We start from the raw sequence: 27,566 nt of genomic DNA on the forward strand, positions 1-27,566 counted from the left end.
ATATACCCTTTGTTGGCAATGACAGAGGTCAAATGTTTTCTGTAATTCTTCACAAGGTTTTCACACACTGTTGCTGGTATTTTGGCCCATTCCTCCATGCAGATCTCCTCTAGAGCAGTGATGTTTTGGGGCTGTTGCTGGGCAACACGGACTTTCAACTCCCTCCAACAATTTTCTATGGGCTTGAGATCTGGAGACTGGCTCGGCCACTCCAGGACCTTGTAATGCTTCTTACGAAGACACTCCTTCGTTGCCCGGGCGGTGTGTTTGGGATCATTGTCATGCTGAAAGACCCAGCCACGTTTCATCTTCAATGCCCTTGCTGATGGAAGGATGTTTTCACTCAAAATCTCACAATACATGGCCCCATTCATTCTTTCCTTTACACGGATCAGTCGTCCTGGTCCCTTTGCAGAAAAACAGCCCCAAAGCATAATGTTTCCACCCCCATGATTCACAGTAGGTATGGTGTTCTTTCGATGCAACTCAGCATTCTTTGGAGGACAAACACGACGAGTTGAGTTTTTACCAAGAAGTTCTATTTTGGTTTCATCTGACCATATGACATTCTCCCAATCTTCTTCTGGATCATCCAAATGCTCTCTAGCAAACTTCAGACGGGCCTGGACTTGTACTGTCTTAAGCAGGGGGACACATCTGGCACTGCTGGATTTGAGTCCCTGATGGCGTAGTGTGTTACTGATGGTAGGCTTTGTTACTTTGGTCCCAGCTCTCTGCAGGTCATTCACTAGGTCCCCCCATGTGGTTCTGGGATTTTTGTTCACCGTTCTTGTAATCATTTTGACCCCATGGGGTGAGATCTTGCGTGGAGCCCCAGATCGAGGGAGATTATCAGTGGTCTTGTATGTCTTCCATTTCCTAATAATTGCTCCCACAGGTGATTTCTTCAAACCAAGCTGCTTACCTATTTCAGATTCAGTCTTCCCAGCCTGGTGATGGTCTACAATTTTGCTTCTGGTGTCCTTTGACAGCTCTTTGGTCTTGGCCATAGTGGAGTTTGGAGTGTGACTGTTTGAGGTTGTGGACAGGTGTCTTTTATACTGAGAACAAGTTCAAACAGGTGCCATTAATACAGATAATGAGTGGAGGACAGAGGAACCTCTTAAAGAAGTTGTTACAGGTCTGTGAGAGCGAGAAATCTTGCTTGTTTGTGACCAAATACTTATTTTCCACCATAATTTGCAAATAAATTCATAAAAAATACTACAATGTGATTTTCTGGATTTTCTTTCCTCATTTTGTCTGTCATAGTTGAAGTGTACCTATGATGAAAATTACAGGCCTCTCTCATCTTTTTAAGTGGGAGAACTTGCACAATTGGTGGCTGACTAAATACTTTTTTGCCCCACTGTATGTAGATTTGCATAAGAATAGAACTAAATCATTAAAGGAATGAGAATACATCAAATAAAACCCAGTCTATTGTGTGTGATATGCTCTCTTCCATATTATTGGGTAAATTCTCTATGATCTACGATGCAGTTTAGTAATCATGCAACTACATCTTGATTTAGCCTACATTGGTGAGAAAATAGAAAAATGTATAAAAAAACAACCATGCATATGGATATCATTATTTCTGTATAGTTTATTCAACGTCCAATTAAAGTGCAGAAAAAAGAAAGAAATGTAGGCTGCTACTGTATGTAGTAAGCACAGTGCAAGAATGTAATTTTGTTGTGCTCTGGGAACCGCACTTGAGAGAACCAATTGATTGGAGGTTGCATGCAGTAGGCGGACCCTGGACCCACTCGACATCCCACTTTTAAGAGATCAGGAGAATTTTACTCGTGAACACATGACATTTACATAGCATTTGAGAAGGAGCGAACAGGGATCACGATATATATATACATATACTTTTTTTGCCATCTAACAGGTAACAGAAAGAAGAGAAGCCACTAGATGAAGGAAAAACAGTAAGGCAGCGGAGGCAAGATCCGTGTGGAGATATCCGGAGTTGGCACAGTGGCTCACTAGTTCTCTCTGGTAAGATTATTATTCACGTTAATTTTCAGTGGAATGAATGTATTTTCATATTCATAGTCGGATATTCGTCACTCTCGTCATTCCCTTTGTGGTCTATTGAATATAGAATAAATATAGCTATCAAACTGTCACAACTATTCATATTATGAACCTGTTATCGAATAGGATTGCCACCTTGAGCCAAATGGTCGCTCCAATGAAAAATAATACTGTGAAACATTTTTTGAAATGTAAGACATATCTTCTCGAATTACTTTTACCTAAAGAGTGCTGTTACATTCTTACATTATTGTGGCGTTAATATTACTGAAGTAACAGTTCTCAGACAGTGCTCGTGGATCTTGCTCTTTCGCCAGGTTATACAGTAACTTGCGCAGCCACGCTGGGTGATGATGCCTTCGTCATCTACAATTTCAAATTCTAGTTCAGAAAAAGACAGCTAGTGATTGTTCATACTTTATTCGCCATTAGTTTATGTTATACAAATGTTTGTATTCAGCATGTGGCATATTTGCCACAATTCTTCGACACTTCAATAGATGCTGTGGCATTTTTAACTGGCTATCCGTATCCCCCTTCTCGTTTACTACATAAACCTAGCATATACTATAGCTTATTATTGGCAGATATTCCGTTATTATCATATAGGCCAGTCCAATAAAGTTTTAATTTGCCCCTTGCAAATCAGGCCCCTGTAATTGACATAGCCTACAACAGAAGCCTATAGTCCATTTAGGAACACGTTTTTATATGGTGTGTTGAGTTGTATTATCTATTGTACACCCCCACCCTGTAACTCTGGGTCACTATGCATTAGACAGATAACAAGCATTTCTAGATACACCTGGGTTGCTGAGAAGCCCCAGAGGGCGGAGCCCCTTCTGAGGGCTATTTGTTGGGAGGGCAGCAGGTGAGACTACTGTGTTTGCTGGAGCTGACAGGAGGGAGCAGGCGTGAGTTACTGTTCTGTCGGCTTGTCAAGACTACTGTTTCTATATTTGAAAAAGCTGGCTCGTCAGTGAGTCATGCTCTGTCTCACTCTCTCCACCTTCACCTTCTCCCCCTCCAGCCCCACCCCCACTCCAGAACACTGGCTTACTGCTGAGCGGACTGAATGCTCCAGCCAGAGCTGTGTGCTTTGAACTACAGATTCACACAAGTGTGTGTGTGTGTGTGTGTTTATGTAGCGTCATTTTTTGATTGAGCTCAACTTCGTAGCATATAATATGAATTTATTTGGTGTGTAGGCTTATTGGATCAGTGGTTTGATTTTCATCCTTTGAGAGTGACATGTTTGACTGTGAACATTACTTTTTGTAATTTTGTAACTGACTGGGCGGCAGGTAGCCTAGCGGTTAGAGCTTTGGGCCAGTAACCAAAAGGTAGCTGGTTCAAATACCTGAGCTTACAATGTGAAAAATCTGTCAGTGCCCTTGAGCAAGGCACTCAAGCCCCCCCCTACAAAACCCTAATTTGCACCCCCCCTCAGAGATTGAGAGAGAGTGTCATCCTTTTCTCATTTTGTGAGTTGTTATCCATGTGACATAATTAAACTCGGCTGACAAGTGTTTTTCAGTTTTTCTCTCTTACCTTGTTTGATACACATTTGCAGTATGACTTGAATCACAGTCCAAGTATTGTAATAATTACCTAGTAGTGAGTGCCTTAGTAGGATAATTGTCTCACAGATGGTTTTCCATGCTCTCTCTGAATCTCAAACTTAAGTGCATTTGGTTTGTGCTGTTCATGTAATGGAATCCCACATTATAGCTCCTTGTATCATCTTCACTATGGTGGTGTGAGAGTTAATGGCCTGCTCAGTAGAGGGGTTCACTCTACCCTATCTTATTGTATCAAAGTATTTTCTACCTTTGTAATGTATCCCCCTCCTGTCTGCATGTATTGCTATTCCTCTGCAGGAATAACAAGTCAACATGAAATGAATTACATTTGACATTTTTGAACTCATGCAATGCAGGAAGACTGAACTCCCCCACAGAGACTTGAGGCCCAGAGATGTAGACAGTGGGAAGACATAAGCCACTGTCTTGTCAAGTGTTTTGATGCTGTGATTTGCTTTGTCTCGCTGAATTAATGAAATGATGGGAACATCAACTTCAACAACAAATTCATTTTATACTCTCAACCCCCCTCACCGTAATATGATGGTTACCTGCAGCCAGGTCAGAGATGTGTGGTAGAAACTACATTGGAGAGCTTTACGATTGGTGTGGTTATTACATATGTTATAACATGTTAATAACTTTTGTTTCCCCACATAGTTAAATCCAGTCACTGCTTACTGTGGGCTCCTGTTCAATTCAACTCAGGGGCTTTCAAAGTGTACCAGAATGATAAGGAACATCTCAGGATTCTAACCTATTAAACCTACAAATATGTCTGATCAGATGTAGTCAAGGCGCATTAGAGAAATCCTCAGCTATGAAAACCAAACTCTTTTATAAGTTCTATTTGTACATTGAAGTACTTTGTAAATCCCTAGTCTGAGAGGGAAAACTACCTGTAATCTTTTTAATTGTCTGAGCTACCAAGATTAGGGAGGTAGTCAAATAAAATATTTTGAACAGGTGGTTAGCTTTTCTTTGGAAATGTGCATGGCATCAGTCCGGGTTTGTAAGAGCATCCACTCAAAGATCTTTGGCCTTATTTGAGCAGTTTTAAAAGAGTGTTTGAGACTAACTTTCACAGAGTCTTAGAATACCCAGAACACACACTTTTAGATTTGCTAAAGATAAAATGATGAAAACCTCAAATGAAATGTGTCTAATTTGGTTGTGGGAATGCCTCCGGGTCCACCACACAATGTCACAACCTCTATTTCATAAAGCTGTTTCATAACCACAGTCTAATAGACCGGGCTAAATCTTGTCTGAGTTTTGGAAATTGAGGCCACTACATCAGGAAAGCTCATGTGTTTGTATCAAGTTATGTCACTCATCTGTTCAATTTAACATCTGAGGAAGTGCGTAAGAGTGCATTGATGGAGGACATCCAGAGTTACGCTCTTTCACTCAGCAGTGATCAGGGTGTCTATTAGGCACAGGATGCAGGGCTAGAATTAGGAGGCCAGACTCAGAGACATGCTCTTACCCCTCTGCTATGTCAATGGCCTCATTGTGACATCAGTGAGGAGAGGTACTAATCTATTTGTTTCAGCTATGCTAACAAATAGTTGGCGTTAGTCCGTGCTTACTGGGGTGTATCCTACAGTGTCACTTGCAATGGAATTTTATGAATGTTCTACCATTTGCCAACAGGCAGTTTTTTAATCCTGATTCCTGTGACAAATCAATTTGTCTATTTAAGCTCTAAATATCAGCTACCTGTTTATCAGGAGTTATCCTGAGCCTATTTCCAATGAGAACAGCGGGAAATGCAGAAGTATTCTTTCCCCCCCGCTATGACCAGCTCAACAAAAAGTGACTGATAGAAACTTGAAACCACTGATCATGACAATTTAGCCCACAGGGTGAAACTCCTGGACAACAGTTGTGAGTAGCCTGATTGTCCATTCCATACTGTCTATTTTACTTTGACCAGTCCTGTTTTTAGGATATGGTGTTTGTTAGCGTCAGCACACAACGTCAGTTTTATATGATTGGGCGCCATTTAGGTTAGGCTATTTGATCTGAGAAATGTGCTTGTTGTAAAAAGTGTCTGTCATTACATGTAAAAAGTGTCTGTCTCATTACATGTAAAAAGTGTCTGTCTCATTACATGTAAAAAGTGTTTGTAGCGTCTGTCTCATTACATGTAAAAAGTGTTTGTAGCGTCTGTCTCATTACATGTAAAAAGTGTCTGTAGCGTCTGTCTCATTATATGTAAAAAGTGTCTGTAGCGTCTGTCTCATTACATGTGAAAAGTGTCTGACTCATTATCTCCAGGAAAAACCACATCCTCTTTCTACCATAGGCTATATCTGCTTTACGGGGCCAGTAACTGAAAGATTGCTGGTTTGAATCACTGAGCTGACTATGTGAAAAATCTGTTGATGTTCCCTTTTGCTCCTGTAAGTCACTCTGGTTAAGAGTGTCTGCTAAATGACTAAAATGTACATTTCTGTTCCATGATTTTGTGACGGAACGTTGGTGGAGCACCACAGCGATGCGTCTCTCCAACAGCACCCCGGAGAGGCGTGCTGGGAATGGACAATCAAAATATTTTGCTCCCCTGCCTTTGACAAAGTGGCCACTTCTTATCACAGGGCGACATCAACTCTCACCGAAAAAGCCCATATGCCACTCATAGAGAAAAATAGTAATTGTTTTTAGGCAGAATTACGTGAGGTTTATACACTGTATATACACATTCACTCACACACACTACATTGGCACTCCTAAACAAAACCCACACACATTCACACATGCATACTGACACAACACAAACACACATACTGTAACGGTTCTCGTCTGTCGAAGGAGAAGCGGACCAAAATGCAGCGTGGTGGTTATTCATGTTCAATGAAATGAACTAGACATGAAAATAACGAACAAAACAAAGACCGACCGTGAAAACCTATACAGCCTATCTGGTGAACACAAACACAGAGACAGGAACAATCACCCACGAAATACTCAAAGAATATGGCTGCCTAAATATGGTTCTCAATCAGAGACAACGATAAACACCTGCCTCTGATTGAGAACCACTCCAGACAGCCATAGACTATGCTAGATACCCCCACTAAGCCACACACCCAACACCTAACAACACCCCAAGACAAAACACACCACAATAAACCCATTTCACACCCCAGCCTGACCAAATAAATAAAGACAAACACAATATACTACGACCAGGGCGTGACACATACACACACACACATGCATACACTCATCATTTTTCTCTTAGTACTATCTATCTTGATGCCTAGTCACTTTACCCTGCTTTCAGGTTCATACTGTATCTACCTCAAATACCTTGTACCTCTGCACATTGATCTGGTACTATACTCAGCAAAAAAAGAAACGTCCTCTCACTGTCAACTGCGTATACTTTCAGCAAACTTAACATGTGTAAATATTTGCATGAACATAACAAGATTCAGCAACTGAGACATAGACTGAACAAATTCCACAGACATGTGACTAACAGAAATTGAATAAAGGGGGGGTCAAAATTAAAAACAACTGTCAGTATCTGGTGTGGCCATCAGCTGCATTAAGTACTGCAGTGCATCTCCTCGTGGACTGCACCAGATTTGCCAGTCCTTGCTGTGAGATGTTTCCCCACTCTTCCACCAAGGCACCTGCAAGTTCCCGCACATTTCTGGGGGGAATGGCCCTAGCCATCCCCCTCCGATCCAACAGGTCCCAGACGTGCTCAATGGGATTGAGATCCAGGCTCTTCGCTGGCCTTGGCAGAACACTGACATTCCTGTCTTGCAGGAAATCACGCACAGAACGAGCAGTATGGCTGGTGGCATGTTCATGCTGGAGGGTCATGTCAGGATGAGCCTGCAGGAAGGGTACCACATGAGGGAGGAGGATGTCTTCCCTGTAACGCACAGCGTTGAGATTGCCTGCAATGACAACAAGCTCAGTCCGATGATGTTGTAACACACCACCTCCAAATCGATCCCACTCCAGAGTACAGGCCTCGGTGTAACGCTCATTCCTTCGACGATAAACGCAAATCCGACCATCACCCTTGGTGAGACAAAACCACGACTCATCAGTGAAGACCACTTTTTGCCAGTCCTGTCTGGTCCTGCGTCGGTGGGTTTTTGCCCATAGGCGACGTTGTTGCCGGTGATGTCTGGTGAGGACCTGCCTTACCACAGGCCTACACGCCCTCAGTCCAGCCTCTCTCAGCCTATTGCGGACAGTCTGAGCACTGATGAAGGGATTGTGCGTTCCTGGTGTAACTCGGGCAGTTGTTGTTGCCATCCTGTACCTGTCCATGTGATGTAGCTGGGTCCACGCTGCTGAACCATGGTGGAGGCCACTCGCTGAATTTCCAGCTGGATGGTTGCCCCTGAGATAATCTCTCTCCTTATCCATGTGCTAGAGTGGGGGTGGCAGGTAGCCTAGGTAGCCTAGGCATTGGGGCAGTTACATTTTTTTTTTACCTTTATTTAACCAAGTGTGGACGTTAGGATTTACCCCTATGTTTCTTACCAGTGTTCTCTACCTGTGTTCTACATGCTGACCCTCATACCTGTGTCCTCCATTTCCTGGTTGATTATTTGATCTAGCTGTGCTGTGGTCTTGTTACCAGTGTGATGTAGCATTCTACAGTGTCACTTCCTCCCTGTGGGGTGTAAATTGTGAGAATGTGAGCTAGCGTGAGGATGTGATGCGGATTGCTCTATAAATAAATCACATTTCCAGTCACCCAGCTGCAGTTCCTTCTTCACACAGCCCAGCCAGCCAGCCGTAGGACACTGGAACCACACAGCTCAGCTCTACTCCCTTCCAAACACCTCCACGCTGCATTAGAGTTCATCCACAGATACACACCTATTCAAACACACACAAACACACACTGCCGACACCCTGAGCCCACAGGCCGCATACACACACGCACATATACAGGGGCGTCATGCATCCCAAAAATCTGAGGGAGCACAAAGTACGTGAGGATGGCCGGCAGATGGTCTGGATGGGGGCTAGGCCTAGAAGATGGACAATTTTGCAATTTTCAAACACCTGAAACAGCTATTTCCTGTAATCTAGAGCCATAATAATTATGTTTAATTCTATGTCAAAAATATGTATATTTTTCTGCATATCTAAGCATACCTATTGAGCTGCCTGCATCTCTGATAAAATCTGGGTAAAAGATTGAAAGGAATTTGAGTCTTATTCAGTACATTTAGTAATTGCTTGGTTTTCTAAAGTCTACCGACCTTGCAAGCAGGTATGTCAGCAAAGATGCAATACATGGCTATTTCAGCCACACCCATTGCTGACAGGTGTGTAAAATTGGAAACACAGCCATGCAATATCCATAGATTAACTTTGGCAGTATAATTGCCTTACTTAAGAGCTCAGTGAATTTCAACGTGGCAGCATCATAGGATGCCACTTTTCCAACAAGTCAGTTCATCAAATTGGTCAACTGTAAGTGCTGCTATTTTGAAGTGGAAACGTATGGGAGCAACAACGGCTCAGCCACAAAGTAGTATGCCACACAAGCTCACAGAACGGGACAGCTGATTGCTGAAGTGCGTAGAGTATAAAAACGCCTGTCTTCAGTTGCAACACTCATTACCGAGTTCCAAACTGCCTCTGGAAGCAACTTCATCACAGGAACTGTTCGTCAGGAGCTCGTGAAATGGGTTTCCATGGCCAAGCAGCCGCAGATTTTCTGTGTGCCTGTTAGAAGCCTGTTTTCCAGATAAGGGCCTGATTCCAAGCTATTGCTGTGGTTGCAATACTGTGTATCTCCCACTCTCTTCATCACAATGTTTATATTCCAGCCTTCATTTCTATGAGTAATGTGTGATGTATCAGATTAACAGAAAAAGGAGGGAGTATTCAATATATACGAGTGAGAGAGAGCGATGAGGAGCATCTCAGACTGACAAATTGAGTTCCCAGTTAATCTCCAATTCACACAGATGGCGGATCACACTGGGAGTCAGAGGCATGTAATAGCAAGAGCAGTAGCCATGGGGCACAGGTCTGTGATTTGAAAGGGTGAGAGGATGTCTGTTACAGCATCAGAAGTGTCTTACTCTGAGGCTCTGTGTTCTGTTAATGTCAGCAACCTCACCTGTCATTCAATATATTGGTCGGTGACTGACTGGGACTACACTTTGAAACAAAATATTCAAGGCACATATACATAGAGTGGAGCTGAAGGGTTCCATGTGTACTGTAGATTGTTTCAGTTGGTTAAGTACTTAATTTAGCAGTCCAGTCACAAGAGCATGGTTATACTGCTGAAATAAGGCCAAGTAGTAGGTTGAAAGGAAAGCTGGCGATTACAGCTGGTGCCAGCGTATCCCCCTCGCACATAAGTATTTGTGGAATTAAATGAATATAGTAATGTGGATGAGTGTGAAGCACACCCTTCTGATTGCTGTGTGTGTAGAACGAGAATAAACAGATGGCTGTTCAGCCCATCCACCATGTCTACCAGCACGTTTCATAACTAACTGTTTACCAAGCAGGGTTATTCTAGGAGTCCTCTACATCCATCCATCCATCCCACCCATCCATCCATCCATTCACACTTGCTTTTGCTGCTGCTCAAAAGGCCTCTGTGTGTGACATGGAGGGGCTATTCTATTTTTAGCAGCATAGTGTGTGTGTGTGACAAGCATGGGAAGTTAAATCCCGATTTCCCGTCTGAGTGAGAGTGGCTCTGGTCTAATCTAGTCATCCTAGGGACAGACATAGATAGGCTGTCAGAAACCCCTAGACTCTCCTCTCCACGGTTTCCTCTTAAACATGGCCGGCCACACAGGGAGAGATGCCTATTAGCAGCTCATAAGAGACATTTTGTGGAAAAGTGTAATCTCTTAATCTGTTGTAAATCTCTCCACACTGAACATTCAGCCCGCTAGAGAGAGATGAGATGTTTTCTAGTCAGACATGTTGTCACTCAGGGCCCAGGGGATTTCAGTTTGACAGGTAGCTAGACGGAAAAAATGAAATACCTCAGTGGCACAATATGAGATTTTATTTTTGGGCAAACAGTTTAGGGATGTGGCTGGAGAAAATAACTACTTTCAAATTCATAGACATGGCTATGGATGCAAGGACCATCCATGAGATCAAAATAATACTGTAGTTTTAACCATGCTTTGAAGCTATACAGTGTTTTCTTGCAATTACATTGTTTACAAACAATTAAGTAAAACAAGCTCCTATTTTGGGTTCTGATGGGGTTAGACAGTTGAACTAAAGTCACGAGGCATTGACAAGGTATACTCTTCAAGAATCAATAGGTATATGTGACCCCCACCTGTTGTTGGACTTATGTTCAAATATACAGTGCCTTGCGAAAGTATTCGGCCCCTTGAACTTTGCAACCTTTTGCCACATTTCAGGCTTCAAACAAAGATATAAAACTGTATTTTTTTTGTGAAGAATCAACAACAAGTGGGACACAATCATGAAGTGGAACGACATTTATTGGATATTTCAAACTTTTTTAACAAATCAAAAACGGAAAAATTGGGCATGCAAAATTATTCAGCCCCCTTAAGTTAATACTTTGTAGCGCCACCTTTTGCTGCGATTACAGCTGTAAGTCGCTTGGGATATGTCTCTATCAGTTTTGCACATCGAGAGACTGAATTTTTTTCCCATTCCTCCTTGCAAAACAGCTCAAGCTCAGTGAGGTTGGATGGAGAGCATTTGTGAACAGCAGTTTTCAGTTCTTTTCACAGATTCTCGATTGGATTCAGGTCTGGACTTTGACTTGGCCATTCTAACACCTGGATATGTTTATTTTTGAACCATTCCATTGTAGATTTTGCTTTATGTTTTGGATCATTGTCTTGTTGGAAGACAAATCTCCGTCCCAGTCTCAGGTCTTTTGCTGACTCCATCAGGTTTTCTTCCAGAATGGTCCTGTATTTGGCTCCATCCATCTTCCCATCAATTTTAACCATCTTCCCTGTCCCTGCTGAAGAAAAGCAGGCCCAAACCATGATGCTGCCATCACCATGTTTGACAGTGGGTATGGTGTGTTCAGGGTGATGCGCTGTGTTGCTTTTACGCCAAACATAAAGTTTTGCATTGTTACCAAAAAGTTCAATTTTGGTTTCATCTGACCAGAGCACCTTCTTCCACATGTTTGGTGTGTCTCCCAGGTGGCTTGTGGCAAACTTTAAACAACACTTTTTATGGATATCTTCTTGCCACTCTTCCATAAAGGCCAGATTTGTGCAATATACGACTGATTGTTGTCCTATAGACAGAGTCTCCCACCTCAGCTGTAGTTCTCTGCAGTTCATCCAGAGTGATCATGGGCCTCTTGGCTGCATCTCTGATCAGTCTTCTCCTTGTATGGGCTGAAAGTTTAGAGGGACGGCCAGGTCTTGGTAGATTTGCAGTGGTCTGATACTCCTTCCATTTCAATATTATCGCTTGCACAGTGCTCCTTGGGATGTTTAATGCTTGGGAAATCTTTTTGTATCCAAATCCAGCTTTAAACTTCTTCACAACAGTGTCTCGGACCTGCCTGGTGTGTTCCTTGTTCTTCATGATGCTCTCTGTGCTTTTAACGGACCTCTGAGACTATCACAGTGCAGGTGCATTTATACAGAGACTTGATTACACACAGGTGGATTGTATTTATCATCATTAGTCATTTAGGTCAACATTTGATCATTCAGAAATCCTCACTGAACTTCTGGAGAGAGTTTGCTGCACTGAAAGTAAAGGGGCTGAATAATTTTGCCCGCCCAATTTTTCAGTTTTTGATTTGTTAAAAAAGTTTGAAATATCCAATAAATGTCGTTCCACTTCATGATTGTGTCCCACTTGTTGTTGATTCTTCACAAAAAAATACAGTTTTATATCTTTATGTTTGAAGCCTGAAATGTGGCAAAAGGTCGCAAAGTTCAAGGGGGCCAAATACTTTCGCAAGGCACTGATATATATATATATATATATATATATATATATACATACATACATACAGTTGAAGTCGGAGGTTTACATACAGCTTAGCCGAATACATTTAAACTCAGTTTTTCACAATCCCTGACATTTAATCCTAGTAAAAAGTCCCTGCTGAATTTGGCTGTTGACGAGGTGGGACGCTAGCATACCCTAGAGAGGTTAACTTTGGTCAAATGTTTTGGGTAGCCTTCCACAAGCTTTCCACAATAAGTTGGATTAATTTTGTCCGATTCCTCCTGGCAGAGCTAGTGTAACTGAGTCAGGTTTGTAGGCCTCCTTGCTCGCACACGCTTTTTCAGTTTAGCCCACAAATTTCCTTTAGGATTGAGTTCAGGACTTTCTAATACCTTGACTTTGTTGTCCTTAAGCCATTTTGCCACAACTTTGGAAGTATGCTTGGGGTCATTGTCCATTTGGAAGACCCATTTACGACCAAACTTTAACTTCCTGACTGATGTCTTGAGATGTTGCTTCAATATATCCACATAATTGTCCTTCCTCATGACGCCATCTATTTTGTGAAGTGCACCAGTCCCTCCTGCAGCAAAGCATCCCCACAATATGATGATGCCACCCCTGTGCTTCACGGTTGGGATGGTGTTCTTCGGCTTGCAAGCCTCCCCTTTTTTCCTCCAAACATAACGATGGTCATTATGGCCAAACAGTTTCATCAGACCAGACAACATTTCTCCAAAAAGTACGATCTTTGTCCCCATGTGCAGTTGCAAACCGTAGTCTGGCTTTTTTATGGCAGTTTTGGAGCAGTGGCTACTTCCTTACTGAGCGGCCTTTCAGGTTATGTCGATATAGGACTCGATTTACTGTGGATATAGATACTTTTGTACCTGTTTCCTCCAGCATCTTCACAAGGTCCTTTGCTGTTGTTCTGGGATTGATTTGCACTTTTTGCACCAAAGTACGTTCATCTCTAGGAGAAAGAATGGGTCTCCTTTCTGAGCGGTGTGACGGCTGCGTGGTCCCATGGTGTTTATACTTGCGTACTATTGTTTGTACAGATGAACGTGGTACCTTCAGGCATTTGGAAATTGCTCCCAAGTATGAACTAGACTTGGAAGTCTACAATTCTTTTTCTAATGTATTGGCTGATTTTTTAGATTTTTCCATGATGTCAAGCAAAGAGGCACTGAGGTAGGCCTTGAAAAACATCCACAGGTACACCTCCGATTGACTCAAATGATGTCAATTAGCCTAACAGAAGCTTGCCAAAACTATAGTTTGTAAACAAGAAATTTGTGGAGTGGTTGAAAAACAAGTTTTAATGACTCCAACCTAAGTCTATGTAAACTTCCGACTTCAACTGTATATTGGATAAATGTACAGACACAGATATTCAAAATGCTATACATTATACATCAGGTGGATCTAATCCTGAATGCTGATTGGTTAAAACCGCATTCCATCCAGTGTCTTTTTCACAAGTTACCACCGGCTAAATCTGTGACGTTAAAAGCCTATTTACTCTGTTCCACCTGACTGTGCAATACGTTGTCTCATCAGCCCAGCCAGGCACTTTATAAACTTGATATCCACTATAAAATCATCTAGACATTATATCACATTTCTTTAAGACTAACATTTAGTTTTCAACAGCAGAAATTTGTATCAACCTTGCTGTCTGTCTCGCCGACATTTTCAACATTCAAATTAGTTGTGGCATGGTAATGAACGTGTCGGTATGAGTCAGACAGGCAGGCAGCGTTTTTCAGCCAGTCGAAATCATGAATCAGCTGCCATCATTTTTATGGATATATACAAAGAAAGGTAAATTGAAAAAATGTCAAATGAAACGTTCAAGTGCAGCAAGTTTGCAGTCTTTCCAGCTGCAGTTTCAAATGATTGTGTAACAGCTCTCGTCGTCGGTGGAAGGAAGAGTGGACCAAAGCGCAGCGTGGAAAGTGTTCATGATATTTATTTTCAAGAAACACTCAAACAAAAATAACAAATCCAAAAACGAAAGCAACAGTTCCGTCAGGCACAGACACTAAACAGAAAATAACACCACACAAAACCCAAACAGAAAATCACAACTTGTATATGATCCCCAATCAGAGACAACAATAGACAGCTGCCTCTGATTGGGAACCACACTCAAAAACAACAAAGAAATAGAAAACATAGATTTTCTATTAGGTCACACCGGGACCTCCGGACTGTAGATCGTCGCTGCAAGCTCTTGACTGGGAACCGTCGCTGGAGGCTCCGGACTGGGGACCGTCACTGCAGGCTCCGTGCCATGGATCATCGCTGGAGGCTTCGTGCCATGGATCATCGCTGGAGGCTTCGTGCCATGGATCATCGCTGGAGGTTTCGTGCCATGGATCATTGCTGGAGCCTTCGTGTCATGGATCATCACTGGAAGCTCTGGGCCTTGAAAAGTGGTTTGGGTCAGTTTTTACACTTCTTTGTTCAAACCCATTCAGCATCACACCCTCTTAAGCCTTAGCCCCACCCATCTCCATGTGCTAGACCGGCACCGTAGTAAAACCTTTTATATTTCAAGACTAAAATTATGAAAGTAGTAAAAACTCCAGGTAAAAATACAATCTATAAAGAATGTAAGATCAATAAGAGTAGTGCCAATCATGTTAAATAATCAAAATATGTGTTGTTATTGTTTTACACAACAAGTGTTCTCATCGATTCCTTGTAGACTCCACATCGCTGCTTTTGCCACATGAGATGGCAGTAGCTTCCCACCAAAATGTTTGTGTCCTGTGTGGCTTCCTGGTAATACTATTGCATTATCCTCTGCATAGTTGTTGATGATGTTCACAACTCGCTGAAAGTTCTCATGCTTGAGGTGTAACCTATGCTTGTTTGGGCAGGGTCTTGATGAGGCTTACCCAGAAACACTTGGTGGGTCATGTGAAATAGAGGCCTAAAATAGCCCCCTCCTCAGCTACATCTAGCTAAGTTGATGTGTCTATATTGTCTAGACCTCTTCAGATGTTCATGAAATACAATAAATGGCCGTAATCAGCCCCAGAGGCACCTGGCTAAGTTGATGGGCCATGTAATCATCTGGTAAAGTGAAGTCTTTGTTTAGACATGTAGCTAGCTAGCTAAACAATTAACCACAATCCCAACCAGTACCAATACAACTGATTGTCATAGCTAGCCACCATGTATGAAATGATGTAGTATGAATCTGCAGGTAGCTTAAGCTAACCAACTAGGTTCAATGTTGGCCAGCTAGCTAACAGTACGCTATAAATATCAATGCAAACAGGCTAATTAAAATGTTTTTACCTAAGTCAGGGATTTCCTCATCATCTGATTCATTTTCAGAGTCAGAGAGAGTCAGCATGGCATGATCGCAGCAATGTTGTTGAGAGCAGTAGCAACACTTTTGCAGTTCTCAAAGGCTATATCTTTCGAAAAATCCACAGCAGCAAGGATTATCTGAGCAGCTCATGTTATAGGCATGGCAGACCAATCAGAACTCATCTCTCTGCATGTCCATGCCAACCATTATCCCAACCAATCATGGCTAGCGGAAGTTTCTCTTCTTTTTCCATGGCTAAACCAACTAGGCTCGTAATTTAACAACTGTGTTCATATTTACAGATGACATAAACATTTGTTAGGTATTTTGGATATAAAACAATCTTTATGGAACAAAAGGAACATTTATTGTGTAACTGGGAGTCTCGTGAGTGCAAACATCCGAAGATCATCAAAGGTAAGCGATTCATTTTATTGCTTTTTTTAACTTTCATGACCAATCTACTTTGCTGCTAGCTGTTTGCAATGTTTTGTCTGCTGAGAGAGATGTCCTTACATAAACACTTGGTATTCTTTCGCCGAAAAGCTTTTTTGAAATCTGTCACGCCAGGTGGATTAACAACAAGCTAAGCTGTGTGTCACGCCCTGACCTTAGAGCTTTTTACGTCTCTATTTTGGTTTGGTCAGGGTGTGATTTGGGTGGGCCTTCTATGTTCCCTTTTCTAAGTTTTTGTATTTCTTTGTTTTGCCCGGGTATGGTTCTCAATCAGGGACAGCTGTCTATCGTTGTCTCTGATTGGGAACCATACTTAGGTAACTTTTTCCCACAGGGTTTTTGTGGGTAGTTATTTTCTGTTTTGTGTTTCTGCACCTGACAGGACTGTTCCGGTTTTCGTTCATTCTCTGTTATTTTTGTTATTGAGTGTTCAGTTGAAATAAAAGTATGAACACTGCGCTTTGGTCCGATGATTCCTCTTCTTCCGACAACGAATACCGTTACACTGTGTTTTGCTACATTGCACTTGTGATTTCTTGAAAATTAAATATTTTTAGTAATTTAATTTGAATTTAGCGCTCTGCAATTCAGAGGATGTTGACAAATGATCCCGCTTACGGGATGGGTGCATCAAGAAGTTAAAATCCATGCAGGAATCGGAATGAATGATTTGTCACCAGTACTTGAAAACGTGAATAAAACAGTAAATACATTATGCTCCATACATACCTATGGCATACTACAGTAGAAACAACCACACGATATCCAGAAAATAAGGCACTTGCTTTGATAGGAATGCACACATGTCCAAAGTTATTATTTGTAAGGAAAACAACAACGAAGGCAATGCGGGCGCCAGCCGGAAAATGTGCCAGGGGGAAAAGTTTCTGCAAGGCCTGTTCTGACTGGAGATGCACAAATCTCTGCTTATTTGATCTGGGGAAACACTGGGGATGTGCTTGGGCTCTCATTGAAGAGAGAAGTTTGTCTGGCTCAGTTAAGCGTCAAACATAAATTGTCTGCAACAATTGTCCTCACACTTCTTGTGCATTAATGAGGTGGCAGAACACACCTCAATTCAAAATGTTGTCAGAAAATTAACCTTGTTAGAAAATAATTTGAAATTTACAAGTTGAAAGATAATTAGCAGGCAGTGTGTCTTGATTTGAGGCACCGTCCTGTTGTGTAACAATCACATTTTGGAACAGTGCCATGACACGCATAAAAAAACTCACACTGGTGCGAGATATTTGGAACTCACGAGTGAAAAGGTTAAGCAGTTAATCAAAATACGCGCACACACAAATACAATACAGTGCTATAATTTATGGGTTGTAAGGAAAAAATAAATTTAAATGTGTGTAGCCACATGGGTTAGAAAAAGTGTGGCAGTGGCACTTTTATTTTCTCCCTGCCTGCAGCTAGCTACTGTAACTTCATTGATAGCCTGAAATGGCTTCTTGGTAGCTAGTTACAAGGTTGTATGAGATTGGGAACCTATCTGGGCTAGCTAAAGCCAACTCCATACAATTAGTAGGTGTATAGTAGTCTTAGAGAGAAACAATATGGGCATGACACCCATGACACCTCCACACACACATGGCAGTAAAAGTAATCAGTGTTGGTAAATGTGCTATGTGGATCAGGGCCAGCTAAACATGTCTTTCCCTCATACACCCCCCTCCTGGGATGACGTCTCTTAGCTGTGCATCCTACGTCAGAGCAGCATAAGCCCAGCAGCACAGACGCTGGTCGGAGGGTGACAAATTGAGGTTTTTGGGGATTGGGGCTCTGCAGGGCATGGATAAACAGCAAGTCTGACAGATTAGACAGGGAATGAGGACATTGATTTTCTCCCAAACTGAAGCGTAACAATGTGACGTGCTCTTGCATAATTCTGCCCCCTCCTCCACCCCTAACCCCCACCCTTACCGAACAAGCTCCTTTCCCCTGGGGACACTGCCTTCCGTCTACACAAAACCGAGACCCAACCCAACAAATACACACATAAAACCCTGAGAGAACAGAACACGGTGGATTATAAAACCACTGCATCCACAACATCCACTGGTTTAGGGAGTAAAATAGGGATGATTGCCAAATGACTGCTGCTCTCTCTCTCTGCCAGCCTTTCCATGTGTATACTAATGCTGCATGCAGAGCCAGAGCAAATAAACCTATCTATTAATAGTTATTTATAGATGGAAAGACCTTTAAAATAACAGCATGCAGAATTTAATTAAACGCTCTCGGTGTAATTACCTGACGCCACATGTACACCTCCCTAAAGGTGTTGAGTAAGCCTGCATGACGTTCTCCCAACAATCCAATTCCAGTCAAACTGCTCACACACACTTTTAGGAGGCTAATCTGGGAAAGTGAGGTGTTGAGATTTAAGTGATAATGGCTGGGCAGGCAGGCTTTTTTAATTGTGCATGGAGGGGATGTGAGGATGGCATCATACCATATGCTATTCAGGATGTGAATGATCTCATTGCTACTTGACTGGACCTGGATAGACCTGTTCTCATCAATACACAACCTTTTCTCTCATGTTTCATACTATATTTAATAGTGTATCTGTGTATAACGCTGGTGGGAAGTCTCCTAGTCCTTCACATGGAGATCTGTGTGTATCCTTGCTGCTTACATAACATGGTGACTGTCCTACATTCCCCATTGTAAGCATCCTCTTCTTCATTGCCATTCTCTTTCATCTTCAGTGGCTCACTCTGTCAGGGACTTAGAGGAACAATCAACTAAGTCTTCAAACAAACTGTATTCATGCCACATTCCCTGTGTCTGTGGGTAGCTATCTTCCAGGCATTCTTTCTGAATGAAAACACACTGTGTTTGTGTTTTCACACCAGTTAGCTGAAGGAAGTTCATTCATACAATGTTTCCCTGAGATGTGATTCTGCCCAATCAGCTAAGTCGTGGAGAAGCGCCACCCTGTGACGTCATCCCAGAGATCCCACTGTGTTCCAGCCAGCCAATCACACGTCGGTTTAGCTGCAGGTCCTCCTCTGAGTGCCCAGTCTGTCTATGAATGGTGGGCTGTTTGAGTGACAGAGAGACTCCTCACTGGTGATGGGGTCCTAGTGTGTGTGGCACCATACCCTGCCTGTCTCCTTCCCGACCCCTGCCACACATGTGCGTGAGCATGGGACCCTGGCAGCTGTCGAATTCAAGGTGCCGTCTTTTCAATTAGGGCGCAATGAATTACCTTTTCAGCCAATCGAGTGGCCCTGGGAGCTGCAGCCAAGGGGGCGCCGGTGGTATAATGATGCCTGGCACAATAGCGCCACTGTTCTCCAGCCCATTCCCAGGAAACCACACAACATGCGCCATTGTGTGCCATGTTTTGCTAGCTGACCACGTTGCCCCGCATTAGCCAGAGAGACAGAGAAGCCCAATGTGGTTGGTGGAGGCTGGTGACACAGTAACACAGGCCATGAGGGGCTACTGCTCGATGGAGACCCTGGGTTTATACATCTCCCTCTGTGTTTGATGTGCTAAAATAATTTTACAAAAAGGTACTTTTGAAAAGCGGGAAGGGAAGTGGGGGTGGTGGGAGCAAGGGTCATCTGAGGGGACCAGGGTCATCTGAGGGGACCAGGGTCAGTGAAGAGGGCTGGAGCACTGAGAGTGAGCACTGCCGCTACACTAAGACCTTCCTGATTAAAGAAAGAAATGGCAAGCTATAACAAAAGAAATTAGGTCCAGAACTGGTTCTAAGCTGGTCGTAACTGGTTCTTCTGCCTTTCATCTCCTCCTTCTGTGATTTGCACTGTGTGTGTGCCACCTTGTCCCCCTACTCCATCTGCCCTTTACCCCTGTTTACGCTGCATAGCTAATGGGGAAATTAGTTGTGGGGGCTTTCAGGGACAGCCAGGGAGCCGAGGTTGACAGGAACAGGGAGACATATCACAGGAGCCTTTCAGGGGCCTTTCAGGGCCTGTACACCAGCAGCTCTTCTTATACACCACAGTAGGGGACCTAGGATACAGGGGCCCCTCACAAAGGGGCCCGAACCATCCCTCCCAAAGCCTGGAGTGTCACAGCTAACTGGGGCCTTTCCTCTCATAAGCAGTATAGAGGGAAATACCTGTCAGCTGACAACTAAATAATGCCGGAGATTCTCCCCAGAAACAAAGGTTGTTTATCAACTTAGTTTTCTGACTTCAATGATGACGGCTGGTGCTTTTATCTTACGCTTGACAAGCTGACAATAGAAAGTGTTTGTGTTGTCAACTCCTCCAGTTCTTAGAAAGTGCTTTATAAGTAAATAAAATACAATTATATTGTCCTTTTAGACACATTTACAGCTGTTATTGCACGTGCAGCGAAATGCTTGTGTTTCTAGCTCCTACAGTGCAGTAATACCTAGCAATACAAAACAGTGTTCAGTGCGAGGGTGATTGCATCATCCGTGGATCTTTTGGGGCGGTACACGAATTGTAGTTGGTCTAGGGCAGGGATGGGCAACTTTGATGTGGGTGGGAAACACCAAAAAATCGGAACTTATCATGGGGGGCATACCCACATCCACACCCAAACATGTAGTCAGAGCCTTTTGGGAGCCCTAAGTGAAATTTTGTTTCCCCCATCTGTGAGCAAAACATGTTATGCTTTAGAATTAATATCCTGCAATTCTACACATTTTGATATGGGCTGTAGAGAAAATGTTGCAGTTTTACAGCAAATTTCCTGCAATTCTACACATTTTGCCATAGGATGGAGAGAAATGTTTGCCGTTTTTAATATGATATCTGAGTGAGACTGACAAACAAAATCAATGGGGGAGCCATGGTCAGTAATTCAACCATGATTACGATATTATTAGATAGCTGGTTGCTAGTCTAAAATACCAACTAACATACCAATCTAACATACCAATCTAACATGCCAATCTAACATACCAATCTAACATACCAATCTAAAAAATGTTTGCTGACATGTTCAGTGACTGACATAACAAGAGAGAAACTGCTGATGCACAACCAAATGTCGAAATTGCACCTTGTGTATTCTACTATTCTAACTCTTAAGAGTAAGTTGAGACCCAGATTGAGTTTTGTTCTGTCTTTGGAAATGTATCCGCAAGCCTACATAAGGGACGCAGGCCAGATCGCCAGTCGCCCATCCCTGGTCTAGGGTGGAGGTGATATGGCTCTTAACTAGCCTCTCAAAGCACTTCATGATGACAGAAGTGAGTTCTAACGGGGTGATAGTCATTTAGTTCAGTTAACTTCACTTTCTTAGGTACAGCAACAATGATGGACATCTTGAAGCAAGTGGGGACAACAGACTGGGATATGGAGAGATTGAATATGTCCGTAAAGCATCCAGCCAGCTGGTCTGCACGTTCACCTGGGGCCTACCAGGAAGACACAGACAGTCTCAATATATCTGCTAAGAACAGGCCTCATTTATCTTTCAACATGCCTCTTAGGCCAAGTCATTGTTAACACTACTGCATTGGCACCTTGATTGTAGCAGGTTAGTGTTTTTCGTCATGAATCTTGTTCTGGAGGGAGCTCTGCAGAGTGGTCACTAGCAGGCACAACCGCAGTCATAAAATCAGATTTTAAACATAGCTCTAAACCTTAACCCTAACCACACTGCTAACCCAAATGCCTAACCCAAACCTTAAATTAAGACCAAAAAGCACATTTTAGTTTTCATACATTTTTTACAATGTAGCCAATATTGACTTTGCTGCTGGCATATCTATCGGAAATCTCTCAGTTCTGCCTCTAGGACAAGACTCATCCCAATAAACGTCCACCTGCCTGATTGTATGCAGTATTAGTCGTTAAGCATCGCTGAATGTATTATTGTAATAGATTTGTACTCAAGTTGTACAATTTGTATCCCCAGATAGATGGCTGTGCAAGATTAGCAGGCTTATCTGTATTTAATGAACTGTTTGTAATATTCCAGTGATTATGAACATGATTTACTCATCAGTTGTAGTCTAACTGCCACGTGTCTATTCTGTCACAGACTCCTGAAGGAAAAGAAAAGAGGACGTCAGCCACAGCACACACATACACTTACACACACATGCACCAGCACACACACTTACACACACATTTACACACCAACACGCACACACACACATTTACACACAAACACTTACACACCCACCCACACACACACACACACACACACACATACATTGGAGCAAAGATGAGTGAAGATAAAGCAGCTGAAAGCGTGGAACCTGCTCCTGCAGTGCCAGTATCAGCTCCAGCACCAGCAGAGATGAACTCTATTCCCAATGGGAAAGGCCATGAGACTGGGGAGGAAACCACAGCAGCAGCCAAAACACCACCAGGAGACACCACAGAGCAGTAAGTATACACTCAGGTACAAGATAGCAGACTGCAAACATACTAAAGAATACACAGGCTTTTCATCTCTAAAGGTACAGTAAACACTCTTTCAGATAGAAGATAACCTCATCCCCAGACTCAATTGCTTTCGCATTTCATGTTTGACAGAGAGAGAGAGACGGCTGGTGGACAAGATTAGATACACAATAGCAGACAAGAGAAACCTTTTCAGCTAAAAAAAAGTATACTCTCAGGTACTAGGTATTAGGCAATATATTACGTTGGTCGAGAATGAAACTATTAGTGTTGAATGTGATGTATTCCCTCACTGAGCCTTATCGTGTCAGAGAGGTAAGGTGAGCGCTGCTACTGGCTGCCTAGTCCTGTGGGCGGGCTACGGCTGTGACCTACTACTCTCTGAGAGTGTCACATGTCTCCCTTCACACACCCCACAACAACAACACTACTCTTTGTCAACTACCTTGGATATGTGTGTGGAAATGTGTGTCATGCGTACCTAGTACTACCTAGCGTCAGAGCCTGCGTTCCTTTGCCCTACTAATCATGAGGTCACCTCTATCAGCACGGAACAGACCTGGCCCTTAGTCACAGGAAATTACGTCAACTGTTTAACATGTACAGTGTCTCCCCATGTGCCCTTAAGTAGTTGAATACATATGTTTACCAAGACTGTGTCATTTTCTGAGGGTGTGTTTGTTGTTTTTTCTCTTTGTGCTTTCATTGGATGATGGAACGTCTTTCTCTACGGTACTTTGTAGGGAAATTGTTCCCAATAGTGCCCAAAATGTCAGGTATGTGACATTGACAAGGAAGGGATATGTTTCAGTGTACTGTTTCTCACCATTACAATCATGAGTTGTGATAAGGACAGACCAGCCCCAGACTCCTATAGCAGTTGAATGTTATCCTATGTGATTCCAATATTCTCTCAGTGTCCTTGAGTTGAGGTTTTATAACATTGTTCTTGCTTCATGTTCTTATGACTGTGCTTTATTCCCATGAATCCCCACAGAAGTGAGGATCCAGAGGCCAACCTCGCAGAGAGTCAGGAGTTCCTGTCTAACATGGAGGACAAAAAGACCACACGCTTCACAGATGTAAGTGGAACCTATAGGCTGCTTTCACCCTTGTGGATGGTTCAGATGAATCTGTAACGTGTTCATTCTCTTCTTCTGTAAAGCAACTTTGATTGTTGTAAGCATTGTGCTAACAAGCGTGTTCACCTCTATATGTTTCTCCATGGAATCAGTTTGAGGGGAAGACCTCTTTTGGAATGTCAGTGTTCAACTTGGGCAACGCCATCATGGGAAGTGGAATTCTGGGATTGTCGTATGCCATGGCCAACACAGGGGTCGTTCTATTCCTGTGAGTCAACATGGATGGATAGATGAATGAATGAATTAATTAATGGATGGATGGATTAATGAATGGGTGTATGAATGAATTCATGATTGTGATGAACATAGATGACCAACAGTTCTATATGATGAATGATAAGATCAATTGGTACTGTAAATGTATGTACATGGATTTAAACCCAGTCAGACATGTGCACATTAGCCACAAATGTTCCTCTGATTTAATTGCATTCCATTTAGTCCCTCTGATTGGAGCTCCTCCCTGGACAGAAATAGCCCTGTAATTATGTAAAGGCAATTAACCAGGTGGTAAACTCGGTATGTAACTAGTCACTAGATAAAAGGCAAATACGGCATCATTACTGTGATAGCTGTCTTAACTACAGCAGTGACACGCTGGTGGTGCGTAAAACCTTGTTTTGCATTGAGATTAATAGGGATTTTGAGCGTTGTGTGGAATAATGAAATGTAATGGGGCCGCGTGGAGAAGTCTCATTAATATGCTAATAGCAGTGTTGTGTGGAATAATGAAATGTAATGGGGCCGCGTGGAGAAGTCTCATTAATATGCTAATAGCAGTGTTGTGTGGAATAATGAAATGTAATGGGGCCGCGTGGAGAAGTCTCATTAATATGCTAATAGCAGTGTTGTGTGGAATAATGAAATGTAATGGGGCCGCGTGGAGAAGTCTCATTAATATGCTAATAGCAGCGTTGTGTGGAATAATGAAATTTAATGGGGCCGCGTGGAGAAGTCTCATTAATATGCTAATAGCAGCGTTGTGTGGAATAATGAAATGTAATGGGGCCGCGTGGAGAAGTCTCATTAATATGCTAATAGCAGTGTTGTGTGGAATAATGAAATGTAATGGGGCCGCGTGGAGAAGTCTCATTAATATGCTAATAGCAGCGTTGTGTGGAATAATGAAATTTAATGGCGCGCGTGGAGAAGTCTCATTAATATGCTAATAGCAGCGTTGTGTGGAATAATGAAATGTAATGGGGCCGCGTGGAGAAGTCTCATTAATATGCTAATAGCAGCGTTGTGTGGAATAATGAAATTTAATGGCGCGCGTGGAGAAGTCTCATTAATATGCTAATAGCAGCGTGGTGTGGAATAATGAAATGTAATGGGGCCACGTGGAGAAGTCTCATTAATATGCTAATAGCAGCGTGGTGTGGAACAATGAAATGTATTGGGGCCGCATGGAGAAGTCTCATTAATATGCTAATAGCAGCGTTGTGTGGAATAATGAAATGTAATGGGGCCACGTGGAGAAGTCTCATTAATATGCTAATAGCAGCGTTGTGTGGAATAATGAAATGTAATGGGGCCGCGTGGAGAAGTCTCATTAATATGCTAATAGCAGCGTTGTGTGGAATAATGAAATGTATTGGGGCCGCGTGGAGAAGTCTCATTAATATGCTAATAGCAGCGTTGTGTGGAATAATGAAATTTAATGGCGCGCGTGGAGAAGTCTCATTAATATGCTAATAGCAGCGTTGTGTGGAACAATGAAATGTATTGGGGCCGCGTGGAGAAGTCTCATTAATATGCTAATAGCAGCGTTGTGTGGAATAATGAAATGTATTGGGGCCGCATGGAGAAGTCTCATTAATATGCTAATAGCAGCGTGGTGTGGAATAATGAAATGTAATGGGGCCGCGTGGAGAAGTCTCATTAATATGCTAATAGCAGCGTGTGTGGAACAATGAAATGTATTGGGGCCGCATGGAGAAGTCTCATTAATATGCTAATAGCAGCGTTGTGCTGCTGTGTTAAACCAATGCAATTACAATGATGGATGCTGGAAATAACCTCAATGTGCTTGCATCTGCATGTCCTATCTTGTGCTGTGATTGAATGTGTGAATACTGAATGTGCATGAGTGTGTTCTCAGGGGTCTGCCATGCCAGCTAGGGACAATAATCTGGGCTGTGGTGGCATCTGCTGTCAGGACGAGTCACAGAGAGCTTAGTTTAACAGCTGTCAGATTAGTCATGAAGGGGTTATGTAATGTGTTTGTGGGTTTAGCACCCACTCTTGTCATCCTCCTATTACCATCACACCTCCTAACCCTAGCAGCTAGGGTACAAGCTGGCAGAGGCCATGGGATCTGGATTGTTAAGTCTTGTTCCATGAAACACTGTGTGTGCTCTGTGCTGTAAGACTTTATCATGCTGCATTTATTAGAAAACTCTCCTAGCCCCAGGGATGTGTTTACCAAGTGACCTTAGATATGATCTACCTAGAGGTCAGTGGTGTAAAGTATTTAAGTAAAAATACTTAAGTTGTTTTTTGGGGTATCTGTACTTTTTTTCGTTCACTGCATTCTTAAAGAAAATAATGTACTTTTTACTCCATACATTTTTACCTGACAACAAAAAGTACTCGTTACGCTCTAAATGCTTAGCAGGACAGGAAAATGGTCCACTTAACACACATATCAAGAGAATATCCCTGGTCATCTTTATTGCCTCTGATATGGCGGACTCACTAAACACAAAAGCTTTGTGTCCCCCTGGCTATCCGTTAATAGAAAATAAAATACAAATTGTGCCATCTGGTTGGCTTAATATAAGCAATTTGAAATGATTTATACTTTTACTTTTAAACCTTAAGTAAGTACTGTATATTTTTGCATTACATTTACTTTTGATATTTAAGTATATCTAAAACCAAATAAGACTTTTACTCAAGTATTGTACTGGGTGACTTTCACTCATACACATTCAGTATTCACATACTTGAGTCATTTTCTATGAAGGTACATTAAATGTACAATGTATGTGGATAGCCCTTCAAATTAGTGGATTTGGCAATTTCAGCCACACCCGTTGCTGACAGGTGTTTTAAATCGAGCACACAGCCATGCAATCTCCATAGACAAACATTGGCAGTTGAATGGCCTTACTTAAGAGCTCAGTGACTTTCAACGTGGCACAGTCATAGGATGCCACTGTTCCAACAAGTCAGTTCATCAAATTTCTGCCCTGCTAGAGCTGCCTCAGTCAACTGTAAGTGTTGTTATTGTGAAATGGATATATCTAGGGGCAACAATGGTTCAGCAGTGAAGTGATAGGCCACACAAGCTCACTGATCGGAGTGCTGAAGCATGTAGCCCGTAAAAATCATCTGGCCTTGGTTGCAACACTCACTACCGAGTTCCAAACTGCCTCTGGAAGCAACGTCATCACAGGAACTGTTTATGGGGCGCTTCATGAAATGGGTTTCCATGGCAGAGCAGCTGCACACAAGCCTAAGATCACCATGCGTAATGCCAAGCATCAGCTGGAGTGGTGTAAGGCTCCCCGCCATTGGATGCTGGAGCAGTGGAAACACGTTCTCTTGATTGATGAATCCCGCTACACCCTCTGGCAGTCCGACAGACTAACCAGGGGAATGCTACCTGCATAGTGCCAAATCTAAAGTTTGGTGTAGGAGGAATAATGGTCTGGAGCTGTTTTTCATGTTTTGTGCTAGGAACCTT

General features: G+C 42.6%; 1 protein-coding gene across 3 annotated transcripts in view; it reads left to right on the plus strand.

The window, feature by feature from the left end:
* Positions 1-1,757: 1,757 nt before the first annotated feature.
* LOC135541902 (sodium-coupled neutral amino acid transporter 3-like) overlaps positions 1,758-27,566 on the plus strand; it is a 66,902-nt gene continuing 41,093 nt past the window's right edge. The window contains exons 1-6 of one of the 3 annotated variants that reach the window (XM_064968393.1): positions 1,758-2,010; positions 21,622-21,858; positions 22,366-22,715; positions 23,477-23,509; positions 23,731-23,815; positions 23,968-24,083. In XM_064968393.1, coding sequence (XP_064824465.1) covers positions 22,426-22,715; positions 23,477-23,509; positions 23,731-23,815; positions 23,968-24,083 — 524 coding nt within the window. In that variant the 5' untranslated portion in view covers positions 1,758-2,010; positions 21,622-21,858; positions 22,366-22,425. The remainder of the gene's footprint in view (positions 2,011-21,621; positions 21,859-22,365; positions 22,716-23,476; positions 23,510-23,730; positions 23,816-23,967; positions 24,084-27,566) is intronic. The other 2 variants (XM_064968391.1, XM_064968394.1) reach the window with 2 other exon arrangements.

The sequence above is a fragment of the Oncorhynchus masou genome, chromosome 6 (assembly GCF_036934945.1).
Source record: "Oncorhynchus masou masou isolate Uvic2021 chromosome 6, UVic_Omas_1.1, whole genome shotgun sequence".
Lineage (NCBI taxonomy): Eukaryota > Metazoa > Chordata > Actinopteri > Salmoniformes > Salmonidae > Oncorhynchus > Oncorhynchus masou.